This window comes from Mauremys reevesii, linkage group 7, assembly GCF_016161935.1.
Source record: "Mauremys reevesii isolate NIE-2019 linkage group 7, ASM1616193v1, whole genome shotgun sequence".
Classification (NCBI taxonomy): Eukaryota; Metazoa; Chordata; order Testudines; family Geoemydidae; genus Mauremys; species Mauremys reevesii.
In genome coordinates, this window is record NC_052629.1 from 106016401 (window position 1) to 106035035 (window position 18635).

General features: G+C 42.7%; 2 protein-coding genes across 14 annotated transcripts in view; one reads left to right on the forward strand and one right to left on the reverse strand.

The window, feature by feature from the left end:
• UROC1 (urocanate hydratase 1) overlaps positions 1-18635 on the reverse strand; it is a 102894-nt gene that overhangs the window by 73958 nt on the left and 10301 nt on the right. For 4 of the 11 annotated variants that reach the window (XR_005601246.1, XR_005601244.1, XR_005601245.1 and 1 more), the window contains exons 1-2: positions 14522-14884; positions 545-675 (exon numbers count right to left, since the gene is read on the reverse strand). Coding sequence is in view for 8 of the 11 variants with exons in the window: in XM_039547108.1 (XP_039403042.1) it covers positions 545-675; positions 14522-14667 (277 nt within the window). In the remaining 3 variants the exon portion in view is untranslated. Of the gene's footprint in view, positions 1-544; positions 676-9005; positions 9121-14521; positions 14885-18635 lie in introns of those variants that run through there. The other 7 variants (XM_039547105.1, XM_039547104.1, XM_039547111.1 and 4 more) reach the window with 5 other exon arrangements.
• The window catches only part of LOC120409307 (netrin-4-like), a 63550-nt gene continuing 47915 nt past the window's right edge, over positions 3001-18635 (forward strand). Inside the window, exons 1-3 of one of the 3 annotated variants that reach the window (XM_039547114.1) lie at positions 3001-3091; positions 3877-4253; positions 13305-13846. In XM_039547114.1, the coding sequence (XP_039403048.1) occupies positions 4187-4253; positions 13305-13846 (609 nt within the window). In that variant the 5' untranslated portion in view covers positions 3001-3091; positions 3877-4186. The other 2 variants (XM_039547113.1, XM_039547115.1) reach the window with 2 other exon arrangements.

An 18635-nucleotide genomic window follows, 5' to 3' on the forward strand; every position in this document is an offset into this window, starting at 1 on the left:
AATTGATTGGCCCATTACAGTTGGTATGGTTACTCCCACATTTTCATGCTCTCTGTATGTATAAATATCTTCTTTCTGTGTGTTCCATTCTATGCATCCGATGAAGTGGGTTTTAGCCCATGAAAGCTTATGCTCACATAAATTAGTTAGTCTCTAAGGTGCCACAAGTACTCCTGTTCTTTTTGCAGATACAGACTAACACGGCTGCTACTCTGAAATCACTCCTGACCAGTTTCCCTTTCTGTTAACAGCTGTTACCCATAATAGCAGTAAAGATGCCACCCCAAATAGGTTCTTGTTATTATATGTTCCTGAATTTTAACAGATTTAAACTGAAAATATATCAGTCTATTCAATATTGCTACTGATTTTGCTGTGCTACATAACAACAGCAGGGAGAAAATAAAGTTTCTCTTCTACCTGGCTTTTATACACCATGATCAACAACAACCAGAGTTGCTAAGGATCTTCCCATTCAAACATCACAAACAAATATGCTTCCTGTGACTTTCCTCTGAACATGAAACATGAACTTTAATCTCACCTTTAAACATTTGTTTAAATTGTGCAGCAGCTTTTTGGCCCTTGTTGCATTCACAAAGCCACAGCCTATGTCTGTGCTGACATCCACTGGGAGAATTGCCTGAGTAAGGACTCCAGGATTGAGCCCATAATCTGGAAAGAAAAGAGAGAGAGAGAAAATATTAATATAATGAACAGGTGTGAAATGGGAACATTTCAGACTTAAGGTCCATTGTCCCATGAGGTGTAAAAGGGTGAAATCAGTAGGGTTCTTAAGAAATCAAATAATGTTCTATAGAAATTGTTCTGAAAACCTATAGCATTTAAAAGAGAACGACGCCTTCTCTTATAGGTTTCCTTGAACAATCCTATAGAATCCTACAACAGGGATATTATTGGCTATTAAATTTGACAGAAGGGTTGAAAAATGTATAGAAAGGTTAATATTTTTTGCTATTAAATTCTATTGGACTTTTCCATAAGTGCAGCAATAAACAAAATGGCAGATGAAATGTAATGTTGATAAATGCAAAGTAATGCACATTGGAAAGCATAATCCCAACTATACATATAAAATGATGGGGTCTAAATTAGCTGTTACCACTCAAGAAAGAGATCTTGGAATCATTGTGGATAGTTCTCTGAAAACATCCACTCAATGTGCAGTGGCAGTCAAAAAGCAAACAAAATACTGGGAATAGTTAAGAAAGGGATAGAAAATAGGACAGAAAATATCATGTTGCCTCTATATAAATCCATGGTACGCTCATATCTTGAATAGTGTGTGCAGATGTGGTCGCCCCATCTCAAAAAATATATATTGGAATTGGAAAAGGTTCAGAAAAGGGCAACAAAAATGATTTAGGGGTATGGAACGGCTTCTGTATGAAGAGAGATTAATAAGACTGGGACTTTTCAGCTTGGAAAAGAGAAGGCTAAGGGAAGATATGATTGAGGTCTATAAAATCATGACTGGTGTAGAGAAAGTAGATAAAGAAGTGTTGTTTACTACTTCTCATAACACAAGAACTAGGGGTCATCAAATGAAATTAATAGGCAGCAGGTTTAAAACAAATAAAAGGAAGTATTTCTACACACAGTCAACCTGTGGAACTCCTTGCCAGAGGATGTTGTGAAGGCCAAAACCATAACAGGGTTAAAAAAAGAACTGGATAAATTCATGGAGGATAGGTCCATCAATGGCTATTAGCCAGGCTGGGCAGAGATGGTGTCCCTAGACTCTGTTTGCCAGAAGCTGGGAATGAATGACAGGGGATGGATCACTTGATGATTACCTGTTCTGTTCATTCCCTCTGGGGCACCTGGCACTGGCAACTGTCGGAAGACAGAATACTGGGCTAAATGGACCATTGGTCTAACAGTGTTAAATGCTGATAACAACGCATTATGAACAAAGGCTTTCCATTAATGTTATATGGAGCTTGATCCGTGAGGTATTGCACATCCTCTGCTCCCACTGAACCCTACCAGTTTGAGCCCTAGGACAGTATTCTCATCGTGACTGGAGTATTTTGCATAATTATTATGCATCATTCTAGCAGTTTTAAAAGAAGGGGGGGACAAAAATATACAAATAACTTTCTCCACCTCCCACCTTCCCTAGGTTTCCCAGTGTAACACACATTCTTTATTTCTGATTTTAGGCTCTGATCCTGCAAGCACTCAGGCAGGTGAGTTGCGTTTCTCATGTTTAGATTCCCATTGGGCCTGCTTCTGTCTCGGGAGTGCAGTTTAACTCAAGAGTAACTCCCCAGAAGCCCAGGGAGTGACACCGACACAAGGTAGGTTTAAGAAAGACAAGAGTCAGGCCCATGCTAGTCACCTGAAAAAAAGTCGGGCAGGGCTGTGTTTGCAGGATCGGGCCCTTCAGCAATGAGTTCTATGCTCTGAACAACTTACACCTGTGCCAGCCCCCATGGAGACAAATGAGCTCGAAACCTGGTGCCAGGCACTGCTTGTGCAGCTCTGCTTGCAAGCTGGGGGCTAGAGCCTGGGGGTTCTTTGGTGCAGGGCCTGTCTTGTTTTGTGCCTTGCACAGAGCAGGGCACACACACGTATCACATCTCGCCTGGCAGGCTGGCCTAGCAGATCCGTTGCAATTTGTTTTGAAATCCCCTCCTACCCTCTGAGCTCACTGCTCCCTCCTTGCTCTGGATGCTATTTGCTCCCCGCTGTCTCTGTCTGGTTGGTAACCTGCAGCAGGCAGGTGTCATTTGCCCGGCTGCCTGATAGAGGGCGCTGCAGAGGCGAGAGCCGAGCAGCCGGTGGGCGGAGTCCCCCCGCCCCTGCCGCCAGTCTCACATGCCGGGTATTTAATTTAAAGGCACAGGAGCAAAATTGGGGCGCGCCTGAGTGGAAAGTGACAAGCCTGCTCTAACCTCTCCCCCCACCCAGCCTGGCTCCTGGAGGAGGCAGATGCGGCTGGCAAACAATTAAAACATGCATCTGAAGCAAGGATCAGCCACAAGCCCAGACGAAGGGGTGTGGAAACGACACCCCCCACCACCGCCGCAAAAAACATATAAAGAACAGGAAGAAGATCACATGTGTAATAATCCCCTTTGCAGCCAGACAGCACCGGAGGGCAGAGCTGGCCAGTTAGGACGGAGGGATGTGGTAGCAGCTGAAGGGAGACAGAGAGAAAACTTGAAGATAACTAAATAGCACAACGAGGGGGCGAAACCCCTGTCCAGATAGCAAAAGGGAGGATCTCTCGCCCCCCACCCCTTTTTCTGCAAGGCATATGGGAGGGAGGAATAGTTCCTCCAACCCCCTCCCGAACCCCCAGCTCCCCTAAACCAAATGCTACCCCCTCCCGACCAGGAACCTAATCTGTCATAATTTCCAGGAACAAATCAAGTCCCAGGAGGCAGAGAAGAACAGTAACGGGGGGCAATCGATTCTGTGTGCACTGACACCAGTGGTGACTTCATTATTACCCTTTGACGATCAGTCAGTGAGGCTAACCTCCTGGTGGAAAAGTGAGAGCAGAGACATCAAGGCGGTGAGAGAGAGAGAGAGGAGTAATTGTCCGATCATCTCTCAGAAAGAAAAGCAAACTTGATTCTTCCTATGACCCTCTGCCTCAGGGAGCAAAAGGGAAGAGCGCACTGTCTAGGACAAAATTCATAACAAAGCAAGGTTTTAATGGTGCATGGCCCCTAATTGCACCCCCATTAGCAGCAGAGGGAGGGGGCGGGGGGAGGGGATAAGGGGGGCGGGGGACCCAAGAAGCAAGGACCGCAAATGAAAGTGAAAGATTAAAATAGCAAGAAAAATAACTGCATATTATCAGATCTGACCGGAGACCTGATCTTTGCTTTGCTTCCTCAGTGATGGTTTGTCTCCGGGCTGTGTCAGGGATGTGAATTTCACCTACTTTCTGGATGCAAAGGGGTAACATCTACCCATTCCTTTATTTATTTGGAAGCAATGTGGGTCACACACAGAGAAGCCATCTGAGACCTGGAAAGCTGTCTGGATTGAAAATAAAACAAGAAGAATGAGACACCAGCCAGGATCCCTGCCCTGAGAGGAAGGTGAAGAAAGAAAGAAAGAAAGAAAGAACATGCAGACACCAAACCTGTAGATTTATGACATTCTTTTTGCTCCACTAAGGACAGATATTTTTCCCCTTACAGACATGCAGCATAAAGGCATCATGCTGATTGTGTTCTTGGAGTACATTGTTTCTGGTCATGGTGAGGCAGGTAAGCAAAAATCAGTCAGTATTGTCAGTCATGGGACAGTTAAACCTAACTTAAAAAAAAAAAGAAGGAGGCGGAGATGGAAGGAGGGAAAGCAGATATTTAAAGTCTCTTAGTAAGGTTCTTTCTTTCTTTCAGGAATCTGGGCTAACCAATATAAATATTTTTCCTTCCTCCTATATACCCCATTCTGCTTTCCTATGAATTAAAATAGGATGTGCAATTTATCAGCTCATTTTATTACAAGAAAATAACATATTGTCTTTGTTTATTGAAAGAAAGAAAGAAAGAAAATTGCGTGGATGGGTGGGGAAGACTTGAGATATTCCAATAATTTATTTTGATAGGGGATACTATCTTCTTAGGACAAGAGTCAGATGCCAGTTTCTTTAGATGGCACTGCTGAAAAGATCCGAACTATGTTACGGTTAGTTTTATTACAAAAATAATTAAAAGACAGAGCCATTCCATCTAGAAAATATTATTGCTATCGTATAAGGATAGACCATTCACTCAAGTTTCTTCTTACTTTGATCAGGATTTGATGAACAAGGTTAACTTAAAATGGTTAATGTTTGAAAGTCAGTAGGACTAGGACCAATACATAGCAGCTGGACATTTTTCATATTTGATTAAACTGCACTGGTATTTACATAGGATTCTAAAAATATCTCGGTTATGATAAAGAATGGCTCCCCTGAGGGCATGGAAGCTGGGCATTGGAGTGGAAGAACAGCTTTTCCTGCCATGGTTTAATACATCTTTAAGGTTGAAAGGATAATAAAAACAGGATGGACTATGATGAACTATGCTGATCAGATCAGAAAAATATTAAAACAGTATTGATAAAACAGGAGATGAGCCAGTGGGTTGGTTCATGTGTCTTTTTCATCAGGGAATTGACTTAGGATCTCTCTTGCTCTCTTTAGAGAAGGCTACAGGCTGGTTTAAATTTCACTTGCATGTCCAGAGTATTGCATTGATAACATCATTTTCCATACAGTGTCTTGAAAGATAATTACATTTTCTGCTTTCTGCCTCTCTCCATTAAAATCAAGGGCAGACAAGGCTGCTTCAATACAAGTTATTCATTCTTTGACTAGACTATATTTTACAACATGATTAGACATTAGATTTCCATAAGTGCAAAAAAAAATTAAGGTAAAAAGAACTGAAATCACAGTAACCAGAGAAATATTATCCTACATCACACAGAGGTTTATCTGCAATCAGAACAGAGTCTAGCTAGCCCAGCATTATAGGGAAAGGTTATAGGGAAGTGCACAGTATCTCCCATCATGTATTTACACCTCCAGCCCCTTATCTCTCATCCGAGGCAACAGCTAGTTTCCCTGCTTGAGACTATCCCAGCAGCACACACGGGATGTGTACAGAAATTTCATTTGTCGAGCTATTGGTACCACTTGGGGAATATATAGTTAAAAATGAATTTAGGGGAAAATCTATCATAAATGCAGTTGAAATTTGCCTTGTGTAAGGTTTGCAAAGCTGGAGTGATTTTTTAAATGAGCCACAGCATGAAGCAGGTTGCTCAGAAAGTCTGAAATGGTTTGTTTTTTTCTGTATTGACTTACACACACAGAGTGTAAGGGTGTAGGACCTGGCGGTTAAAGACAAAACAGGTCTAGCATTGCTCTGAAGGTTGAAGATTGGTCAATCTATCTGAAGAGTCATGACATTTTAAAAGACTCACATGCTGTTTATTCAGATAGTTGGCCAAAATGTGGTACAATAAACTCCCATCCCAGCCTTGGAGTTGGTCCCTCCTGGCCAGAATGGAAGCACCCTGATGGAGGATGATATATATGTGGGATGCCTCTGCCAGTGCATGGCCCCTTAGGCCATTAAAGGTAACATAAGAGGGTAAAAAAGTGAGGGTGAAATTGAGGGTGTCAGTGATTTTGAAATTTGAAACTCATGTTCTCTCTTGCCTTAATTCAGTTAAACTCAGGGCCTTATTCCCTTTGCACACCATTGCCGAGCTCTGAAAAGTGTCCTGAGTTGGGGGGTCAGTTTGAAAGGCTGGCAGGAGCTCACACTCTTAGGTCCTGATCTGCCAGCATTCTGCCCTCCCTCTAGAGAGTGTGTGGTTCGCGGCTGCGTTCCTAATGGCAGCTCTCCAAAAGGGGGCGTGGGTTGGCCAAAAATGGCCATTGGTAGCACAAAGCTTAAAATCAGATGTGTGTTCTTTTTTAAACAAAATTGACATTGGAAAATTACTTGTCAGACTTTCACTAAGTAATGCCAAGTAGCACAGATTTTTGCTTATTCTGCTTTTGCCAATGGGCACTAGTGGCCTAACTTAGCAGAGTGGCTTGGCTTCCTTGGGATCTGCGAGTACCCAGCACCCCTGAAAATCAGGCCAGCAGTGTTCAATATAATTGAGACCGTAGGAGGGATTTAGACAAACAGAATGGAATTGGTCGAGCTGGCATTTGGCCAGGACATTGGGTCTAAGACTCTGATACTCTGTCACATGCTATGTGATCTTTAACCTCCCGCTGGTGTGCCACACCCCTCATGTGGAGTGGGACGACCCATAGGAGTGGAGACAGTTTAGTCACCACGGCTCATTCAGTCTTTGGCCTCTCAGGTAGAAAGGGGGGACTGTTAGTGCCAACTGTGAGAGAGGTTTTTGTGATGTGAATATCTAGCCACTGGTAAATGGACTGAGACCCACCAAACTCATTTCACAGTGGCCACTGACCAGCCAACAAATGCTAAAATGTTTTGGTTGCTACCAATGGGAAGCTAAGGGCTCCATAGCTCACTACTAAACCCTAGAGACATCAGTGTCCTGACCACAGCTAATTTTAAAAATGCATATTTACAATTTTTCAGCTACTAAGAGGACAGGTAAACAGAGTAAAACAAGTGAAATCCGCATGCGCACCCCCCCAGTGTGAAACTGGCTGATCGTAAAATCAGTTGTAGTGAAACTCCACCAAAACTAGAGATAGTCTGGGACAACCCCAGATTTTTAGGGTGTCCAAAATATGGATCAGAACTTTGTGATTTGAACACACTGAAGACATTTAAAACACTGTTTCGTGGTTCTCTATATTGACAAGAAATAAAGGACCTGATCCAAATCCCACTGGAGTCAATGGGCATCTTTTTATTCCCAGCATTGGGCTTTAGATCAGACCCCAAATGAGTGGCCTGGTGCCATTTCTTCTGCTTAGGCCTCTAGAGAGGGTGAAAAATGCACTTTTTAATATTTAATATGGCTTCGGTTAACATTTGTCAGGCTCTGATGCCTAATGGGGGTTTGACGTTAGCCATCGCTGCCTGAACGGTTGTCCAGCATGTCCTTTCAGCCATGCGACCCATCTCCAATTGAATGGCTCACTAACCATCAGACAGAGACTGTCATTTGCCAGCCGCACTCCACAAAACTGCTGCCTCACTGCACAGCATTTAGGGAAGCAACAAATAAATAAATAAATAAACGGCCTCGTTTATTGGGCCAAGCCATCCAGCACAGGAGCCAGAGTTAATCAGCCTGAGTAATAGGCAGCACCCATGCGCTGTTCTGATGGTTTAGCCTCCTATAAATTATTCAGTGAGCCCCTCCTGGCATTCGGGGGAAGTTGCTGGCTGCCTGGCCGCTGTTTCCCTTCTTCAGCAGTGCCCTCGCCGTTCTGACTCCACATTTCAGGTCACAGCCGTGAAACAATTGAGTGATGTGTTACCGGGAGGCCGAGCAAGCTCCTGCAGATTGATTTCTTTAAATGCAAAGCTCTTAATCGACTGCAGAACATTTTTCCTCTCCCTCCTTCCTTCAAACACCCCTCCGCTAATTTGCAGTTTGTGCTCTCCTTTTTCCTAATGACACAGCAGTTCAGACAGGAACTGTATATTGATGTTGCTGCATTAGCAGGCAGAGCAGATAAACTTCCATGTCATTGCTGATCAGAAGGGCAACTGCGTTCTTTCTCACTTTCCATGTGCCATTAAATACAGTTAGAACATTCAAATAGCCCACCAACAGGAACTAAAAGAAACAGCAGTTTCCTGTCCAAAACTTTCTTGTCTTTACTTTCACCCATTCTTGTCTCCATGATTTCTTCCATGCTGTTTCTTCTAGTTAGAATTCCCTCATTCCCTTTCCTTGGAAGACACAAATCATTTGGTACCCTTCAAATCTTTGCTGCTGTATACTCTGTGAAGGCTCTCCATGATGATCCACCAAAGCGAGACAGATGTCCACACAACTTTATAGATTGACCTTTCTCTAGCCATGATATATTACATCTCATTGGTATTTTTAACTCAAGGCCTGATCCTGAGAAGTGCTAAAGGCCCTTAACTCCAGTTATGGCCAATACAAACTGAAGGCTCTCAGCATGATGTAGGTAGGACCAGTCCAATGTCAGCTCTTTGGAACCAGAGACAATGTCTTCTGCTCTGGTTTGTACAGCACTGACCACATTGAGATGATAATACCTGATCCATTTTAAACACAGAAACTGAATACAGGAACAACCATTTTTTCCATTTCTACAATGCCTTTCACCCAACGGTCTCAGAGCTCATTAATGAAATCTCACAAGACAGAGACCAGACATTAACAAGCCAGGCTAGGTAAAATAAGGAAATTCAGATGCCAAAATGCCATGAAAAGATATCCTCAAAGCATTGCAGTCTGAGAGCCTTAAAATTCTACCTCACCTGCCAGAAGTGAGGGTTTTTTTTTTTAAAAGGAACTCGGTGTTATTCAATGGAACTCACCCTGCAGGGCAGTTGGACTTCGTAAGGCTTCAGGACTGCAGCAACAAGGCCGCAACCAGGAAGCACTAGACACCTTGTCCAGGTGTCTGAACTCAGGAGACCTCTAAGCCCTTTCCTAGAAAAAGAGACGTTCAGACAAACTTTCAGATTAAACTTCTGAACCTTCTGATGTTCTCTCATAACCATACAATACATAGACGCAATTCAAAGTGACAAGCTGATAACTTGCGAGCAAATATATCAAAACTGTGGCCGGCCAGTCAGAGCAGTTGTTGGCCAACCAAGGACGCTAGTCACCAATGGGGTCCTACTGTATTAATGGGGAAAAAAGTGTGTGTTGCAAACCTCAAAATGTATACAAAATTGTGGACTGTGCAAAGTAAGCTAATTAAAATAAAAATTCTGGTGGAAACCTAATATTGCAGGATCCTCAATTTCTGCAATATCGCTAATTAAGTAGGGCCTTACTTAGAGGATGAGTCAGTGCAGCTGAGTGCAGCGGCATGCCTGAATGATGAGTCCTTGCCAGCTCTGTTCGAGGGCTGAGTCATGGAACCAACTGAGGTTCCGGGGGTGTGCCCAGGGTGAGTCCTGGGAACTGAGAGAGCAGCTCTACTCTGGCTGCGGGTCTGATTCACAGGCAGTGCTCTGGCCAGTAATCCTTGGCCACAGGGACTTGTGAGCTGTATTCAGGGAGCAACAAGCAGAGCCTGAGCCAGAGACCCCCAGCCAAGTAGCAGTAGGCAGAGCTAGTCACCCAGCCAGGAGCTAGCAGCCTGGATGAAGCATCTCCAGCTGATGGAAGGAAGTAGCCAGATCATCCTCCCAATACAGGACAAGCAGCAGCCAGCACCAGGGGCAAGCAACCCAGCCACAGCATTGTAATCAATTTAGGACAAGGAGCAGAGAGGGCCAGAGCCTTAGGACACCAACCCAGGGAGATACCATAGCCAATCAGGATTGTAGTCCTAATGTTCTTAAAACTCATCCCTTGCTGCAGCCTTCTAATGCTTAAGTTTTGATCATCTGGACATTCATGTAATTAAATAATTCATAAAGTATGCAAATTAGGTTACATCATTTGTATAAAACCTCCAGCTTTCTGCACCTCCAACCTTAACAGATATGACATCTAAAAATTAAAATTGATACTAAAATGAAATGGGCCATGATCATTCTCTCTATTGTGCAAAGAGAGGCAAGTGGAGGACAGAGCATAAAGGACAGATTATAAGGGGAAGTACTGTGTAGAAACCCTAGATACAGAGATATTGATAAATCAGTGCAAGTCTTCCCCTTAAGCCGCTCTTGATTTGGGGTGTTCAACAGGAAAATGTTCAGTTCCCTTAGTCTGCAATATTGTGCTGTGGTAGAAAACCCATCAGGAGAGCTGGGCAACATGTTTTGGATGAATAGATTATTCGCTGAAAAATGCAGTTTGGACTGAGAAAAAAAGAAAACAAAATTAGAAAAGTCAAAATGATCTGTTTCAACATTTCCAAAACAAAACCTTTTGACTTTTTGTTGTGAAACAATGTTTTGTTTAGAAATTTAGCTAGATTTTACTACCCAAAACCAAAAAGATTTTAAAAATCTGGAAATGAAACATTTTGTTTGACCGGAAACATTTTTTTCAGTCTTTCATTTCAGCAAGAAAAACTGAAAATTTTCCATTTTGGATTGAACCAAATGAAAAACCGGTCATTTGCTCAGCTCTGCCTATCAGCACATACCAACTTTTACTGAGATGCAATCAGAAAAGGGGTCTGAACAAAACGGTTATTGAGCCCATATTGCACAATACACTTGGCTCAGACACTAAACGAGGTTAGTGTGTTCATCAGGGTAAACGGTGAACGAATGTCTTGAAATAGCTTCAAAGGCTGACAAGTACTACGGATTTTGAAGGATGCATGATATTAAGGGAAAATCTTGGAGGAAAGATCTGAATTTTGGACTCCAAGAGATTATGGTTTGTGCCTGATTTCTGGTTTTCATTACAATACTCTTACAGTATTAGTTTGTAGAACTATTATTATCAGCAGGCTATGGAGCTCTGTTGATACACATATCTTTTAAAATTTTTGTAATATTTCAGTTAATTTACTGCATCTTTAAGCTGCCAGATAGATAGCTTGGTCCCTCCGACTCCTACCTTTTAGCCTGTGATACACAAATATGAGACAAAATATGGGGCAAAGGTGCAAAGGGCAAGATCATGACAGGCCCTTGCTCAACAATGCAGTGTTAGAGGCATGTGCAAGAAGGCTCAGAGCTCCAGCAGGCTTGAGGGACTTCTTGTTCCTGCTTCTCCATCCTGCAAGGAGAAGGTTGCTGGGGCATGGCTGGGCCTTCGCCCTGCCCCCTCTTTGCACTAGTCTGCATAGTACGGCCAGCACTTTGTGGGGAGCATTGGAACATCTTGCACATGTTCACGAGGCAGCCCCAAAGACACAGGTGCTGGAACTAGGGGTGCTGCAGCACTGCCTGACTTGAAGTGGCTTCCATTCTATACAGGATTTATAGTTTGGTTCAATGGCTCTCAGCACCCCCACTATAAAAACAGTTCCAGCAGCCCCGCCTAAAGAGATTGCCTGTGTGTCTGAGACACAATCTGTGTCCAGCACTGCTCTCGGACCAGTGGAGATCCTCGCCACTCACTCCCGAGATCTGCAGCATAAATGCCACCATCTATCTCAAAATGAAGGACAGAAGAGAAACAAGAAGCAAAGCCAAACGAGCGAGGCTCATTTTTTCCCAATAAATTGGACTTTATGGTTCAATGCTAAATCCTCATGTCTTTTCCCAGGCCTAACTTGACTTTAAAGGGTGTTTTGCCAGAGCAAGGACAGAATAAAAACTGAATAAGGATTTCAGGATTTGGCCCATAATTTGCTAAATCTTGAACTAACAGCTGATCTTTGAACTTCTCCTAGACTACTAAGCATTTAAGGCCATTCCAAGTTTCTCTGGAAGGGTCATTTCCTGTAGGAATTGTACAGAATCCTAGGATTTGACTTGTGACCTCCCCTCAGATTAGATTTATGACCTTGTAAAGTCAGACTCTAACTCCTTCTGGACTGTTAAGAAATGAAGACTGTGCCGTATGTCATTAGAAAGGTGATTCTCCTTAGACTGATAATAAGGTCTTGGGACTGACCTATAACTTCAATGTCACAAGGTATTAATGATTTCCATATAGGAACTATCGAGATGAACAAATGTAAATATTAGGATTTTTTAGAATTCTTTTAATTTTCTTAGTTTCTAAAGAAATAAATATATAAACAGTAGAACTTTTGTAAAGGAAAAAATAAATCTATAATCAGTAGAACTTGGTTTCTAATCATTTTGCCCAGCATTTGCAAACCTGGTTGCCTGAAGTGCCTCACTTGACACTTTAGGTACTTAAATGAGGGAACTGATACTTCAGAGCTGCTAAAACCCCACAGTTCCAGGTGATGTTAATGCTCAACACATCTGAAAATCAGGCCACTTAGGTGGAGCCGAAATATGGATGTAGGTACCTAACTTTAGGCACCCATATGTGAAAATACTGGCCTTAATTTTGGGGGCAGGAACCATCTTTTTGTTGTATGTTTGTACAAAGCCCAGCACAATGGGGCTTCAATCCCTGATTGGAGCCTGTAGGCACTTTTGCAAACCAAATAATATACAATACATGGACTATACCTGTTCTGTAGGTGCATAGCTTCACTAGGGTACAATAAAAGCGAGATAACACAAGGGTTCTATCATTAAAGAGATATATAGATGTGTAATAGTGGACAAGAGGGGTCACATTTTCAGAAGAGATCAAGGCCGGATTTTCAAGTGCTCAGCATTGACCGCTGGGGCCAGGTTTTTCAGAAGCGTTCAGTTCCCAGTCTGGCACCTAAAATAAGGCTAGATTCACCCAGAAACTAACCCTGTGGCAATTAGGTCACATTTTCTGAAGAGACCAGCACGCTCCACGCTGAGTTCTTTCAAAAAATCTGTCCTCAGTTGTGGTGCTGAATGTTCTGACAGTTCTTTAGTGGTGTAGATGGACAAATGTCTCCATGATGGTTTAGATTGTCAGAAGTTTGTATCTCCTTCCTAGGGTGACCAGATGTCCCGATTTTATAGGGACAGTCCCGATTTTTGGGTCTTTTTCTTATATAGGTTCCTATTACCCCACACCCCCTGTCCTGATTTTTCACACTTGCTGTCTGGTCACCCTACTCCTTCCCTATATTTAAATAACGAGAGTGGCCTGAGAAGTTCTGTTTAGTTTTGTTTCTTACTACTGTATTTCAGATCCAGTAAAGCTACGAACCTTCCGCTGCGACGGCCACTCCTGCAATCCTCCTGTAGGGAATCTAGCAACCGGCAGGACTCCAGTCTCTCTTACCACATGTGGGCAGAACAGCACAGAACTTTATTGCTTCTACCCAGACCAGCACCTCCTTCACTGGGCCTCCCAAGGCTGTGGGCAGCCCCAATGCACTAAATGCAATGCCAATCAGCCTGATAACTCCCACCTTCCCTCTGATATGACAGATGATTTCTTCCTAAATCCTGGCTCCTGGTGGCAGTCTGCACAAGGGGTACACAGGGAAGAAATCAGGCTGGACTTGGAAACAGCGTTCTACCTGACTCACGTCATAGTAGTGTTCAAGTCGCCGCGCCCAGCTGCTATGGTACTGGAGAGGTCTCAGGACAATGGCCAGACGTGGAGACCCTACAAATATTTTTCCGTCAACTGTACAGCAACGTTTGGGCTTCAAGACGATCTTATTGAAGAGGGCTCTCTGTGCACTTCCAGGTATTCAGATGCAGTGCCTTGCACTAGAGGTGAGGTAAGTGATAACTGACATTTGGACCATATGTAGAGGGTCAGTTAAAAAGTGGCTAAAAATCAGGGACTACGTGTTGAAAGGGACACTGTCCAAATCAGTAAATAAAGGTAGGCACAACATTTAGGTTTTACATTATGAAAATAAAAGAGGAGGTGAGGGGAAAACAAAGGGGACATTTCAGTAAAAGAAAGGGAATACAAATGCTTTCATGGTTTTTTTTAGGTCAGTCAAATCGTCTTTAATGTAAACAGTCACTTTCAGTGTTGCCACATACAATATTTTGCTAGTGCCTGAGGATTAGGAAGTGAAACTGTTTAAAAACAGGACGTGAAACTGACCAACCTAGTTTCATTGTCTAAATTGAGTGAAGTTAGCGGAAAAATGGGAAACTAGCATAAATACTGAACAGTAAATTAGATTTGTAAAACTCGTTCTGTGTTAATCCTCTAAGGTGCCATTAGATAGGAGATTATTTTAAAGAAATATACAGTATGTTTATACTGACAATGTCTCTTTAAAGAGGAGTTATTAATTATTTACTAATAAAATAGCTACTTCATATATGGCACTTTTTGTCCATCGATCTCAAAGCACTTCAGGTGGCAAGGGGGGTAAGTATCATTATTCACATTTTACAGACGGGGAACTAAGGCAAAGAGAAGAGAAGTGACTTACCTAAGATCATGCAGCAGGTTGATGAGACAGCCAAGCTTAGAACCTAAATTTCTTAACTCCAACCAAGTCCAATGCCTTCTCCATTGGACTATACTGCCTCTCATGTTATGTGAACAAACCTGAAGAAAAAGAGAACAATTATACATGAATGGCTAGACATCTCCTGGGTTCACTTGGCTGTAATCATAGATATTCCTGTTTGAATAAGGGCCTCCGAGAGCCTTACTACATCTTCTCTAAGATCCTTTAGTGAGGTCACAGTCCTATTTATGGCATCACAATTGTAGTCACAGAAGTGATCGTGCTGTCACAGGTTTGGCATTGGGACTTCACTGCAAAATAAGCGAGGATGTGCCAAGAGATGCCCTGGTTTGCGTTAAATGAAACTGTAGGAATTCCAGTGGTGCTTATTACGTCACTGCTGCCTGAGGGGTTAAGGAATTATTATCCTTATTTTCAGGCTGGGAAGCTGAGGCATAGAGGGGTGAAGGGTGAAATTCACCCCGTGCATTGGCAGCATAAGACCTATACATCTGGATGGTGCACATATTGGAAATTTGTGGCTGCTGATTTGACTCCCGGACTGTCCTGTTGTTTGAGTTGTAGTTCTGGTAATTAGTGAATGTGATTTTTTTAAAACATGAAATAAGGAAAGTGGCACTGCATTTAAGACAACTGCACTTGTACGTTTTCCGTTTCGTTATTTCTTTTGCACCCATCAACATACTCTCTATACACCTAATACCATTTTGCATTGTTATAACACCTTCTGATCAAGGCTCTTAGTACTTTACAAAATCTAATGTGTCACACCTCAGAACACACATAAATGGCATTATTGCCATTTTACAGATAGAGAAACTGAGGTGTGGAAAGGCTAAATGATTTGCCCATGGTCGCACAGGAGGCTTCTCGTAAAGTTAGGAGTAGTATCCAGGTGTCCTCAGTCACAGGCCTTAATCACAAACCGTACTTCTTTCCCCTGCCTCTGTCACAAAAGCCCCTGTCTCTGTAACACTTTGGTTTGTGCTTACATTTTTATTTAACCTTGGAGAATATCATTAAGACCATGTATTGCTGCTAAATTAAATCTGAGATGTGGAGGGCAGAAAATCAGACAGTAAAAGCTTCATCCAACACAAGCCTCTGCAATGACACATGTCAGTTTGTGTAGCAAAAAAAGTTCAATTTATCATCTAGCCAATATATATATGCTGGAAATGTAGATTATTATTATTAATAATAATAATATATTTACATAGACCTTACAACCTTGAAGAGCCCAAATAGTTCTACAAACTGATGAATGAAGTAAAAACAGATAGGATCACTTCACCCACCGAAGTTCAGCCACCTCTGCAGTGAAATGTAGCAGGTGTGTAGCAGCACACAGCAACACAACATCCTCCCGGAGAACAAGAAGAGGAATACTCATGTGCAGGAATAAAATTAATAATCTTTCATTGATACGGGAACCATAAGGCCAAAGGATCCTGAAGTTCTGGACAGACTTTATGAGGACCACTTAATTCACCATCATCACTGAAGTGTGGGTATGTCTGGGGTACAAATGCATTAGCCATTCTGAGCCAGGACCATGACACAACAGATTTTTATTCTATTGAAACTGATGGACGGAGAGAGGGAGGCGGGATGTAGTTACCAAAAGTGAAAGTTGATCAGAAACATTGAGCTAACAGTTTTACTTTTACAAAAAGTGCCATGGGATTTTTAACCACATGTAGTCAGAACCTCAGTTTTTACATCTTATTCTAAAGATGTCACCTATATCTGCACAGTGCCCTTAGGACACTGATTCAATACTGACTCAGAAGGAAGAGTGCCACCTGAGGAATCCCCAATGCTATTTCCTGCAGGATCCTTTGTTTTCTTTGGAGTTCCCCCATCCAGTTCCTGAAGCCAGCTTTGCGTGAGAGCTGGTGAACTCATAGCACAAGGTGGTAACTTCTGAGAACTTATCTAACTTGTTCCCAAGTGAAGTTACCAATTAATGTTCAGATGATTAAGATGCTAGTGTTACCCCTTTTGACCTGAGCTGGTAGCCAATATTCAAGGTCTTGCAGATTGTTTCTGTTAGGAGGAGAAATTGATAATGGTGTCAGGGATTACTTTGATGCAATCCTGTTTATTTACAAAGAATGCACACAAAGTCCTGTTTCCCTGAACACAGTAAGAATCAAACAAGAGAAGACCATTTCCTTGCTCATTATTCCAAGCCTCTTTTTCCAGCCAGCACTGTACCCCAAAAGCTCTCTTTCACCTTTCTCTTGATCACATTACAAGTTCTTCTCTAGCTATCTTTAACTTTCTGTTGCCTTCTCTCTGTGTGTCTGTGATGTTTCTGGCTGCATCTGCTCACATATATACACACACTTCCACCAAAGCAATATTCTGCCATCTGTGTTTGTATTCGACTCCCAGTCAAACCCCTCCATCCACATAGCTCTGCTCCTAACCAGCCTTGTATGTGGCATATGTTTTGGGCAGTGGTTCCTATTGGCTTCAGCTATTTTACTTCAAAAGGAGCTTAGTTGCTTCTTATATTTATCCTGAATGAAGGATGGCTGTTACGCCCACCAGCTTCATCCAACCCCCAGCATAACTCTATGGAATAACATTTTTTAGAAGACGTGTTCACCTTCAGTAAAACATCTGTCTACAGTAATGCTTCTGTGCAGCATTATGCATCAATAGATTGAACTTTTTATTACTTATCTATATGTCTACATTTCTAATGCACCACTCACTATTGTATGTAGGTACCAACATTAATATTATCGTTAGAGACAGATAATTTAACTGAAGATGTGGCCAAGGCAAAAGGTTAAATTAATTCAATATTGCAGTCAGACTTTTGGTGTGCTCAGAAGCCTGGGAGTTCAGACACCATCTGGTGGAGATAAGGATGGGAATTCTAGAACCTGCATACTGACAGCACATGCATTCAAGGATGTGGGACATTAGGAGCACATTTTTAATAAACTAGAGCATCCGGAAATGAAAACAAATGTTCTTCTCTGTAGAATAATATGTTTGTATAAAAGGAAGGCATTAAGATGCAAGGTCTGTATCACAGTGTCCTACTTACAGCCTCAGGAACTGATGATTAGAAATAAGATCCTATGATATTGGGTCTGAAGAGTATAAGTGAGTTTTAAATCAAAGGCCCATCCATTTATGTGCGTGTCTGTGTGACAGATGACACCAATGAAGTGTGATATAATGAGCCCATTACTGGAATTCACTGGGGGGTGGGGAGGAGAGAGAGGAAATGTTTATGCCTGAATAAGGTAACTGGTTCCTAGGCAACATGTGAAATGTGCCTTGTTTGGAAGACTTGTACACTCTTCAGTGTCTAAACCACGGTGACCCCTTTGGGTATGGAAGTGCTCCGTGCTGCCTGTTTGTCAAAGATGTCACTTTTAAGCTAACAGATTTTTAAATATTCATATTAAAAAACCCACAGTGAGGGTCAAATTCAGACCTGGTGTAAGGGGGTGCAGCTCTCTGCTTCACAAGCACCAATTTGCTCAAGCATGGGGCAGAGCCATCACCATGGAGGCCCCGGGTCTCTGCCCCCTCTAACTGCAATGGAGCAACACTGCTAGAAACCCCCTGGGTAGCTGCTGCCCCAGAGCAGGCTCTGCATCACACGGGGGAATCCTCTCAAAAGTCAGTGCGGACCAGTGCGGGGGACAGGGTTATGTGCGCGTAGCGTACCTGGACATACAGATCCCTGAGCCACAGAGGGCCTTGTGCAGAGTTCAGAAAGAAGAGAACAGTGCTGCAAAGGGGTGGGAAGAGGGATATCATGCACAATATTTGCTCAGTCCTTTCTCAGGCAAAACTCTTATTGACTACAATGATAGTTTTTCCTGATTAGGGACAGAGAGGTCAGGGCTGCAAGATTTGGACCCATTGCTTATTCCTCCCACTTGACACCATAATCTACTTGTGGCATCACAACCATTAGCAAACTGACAATGTTAAGGGCTCCACAGAGGGATAAGCAGCAGGACCAGGTGATCTCTTAAGCAGGGCCAGCCTTAGGGAAAATGCACCCTGGGCGAACTTGCATTTTGGTGCCCCTTTA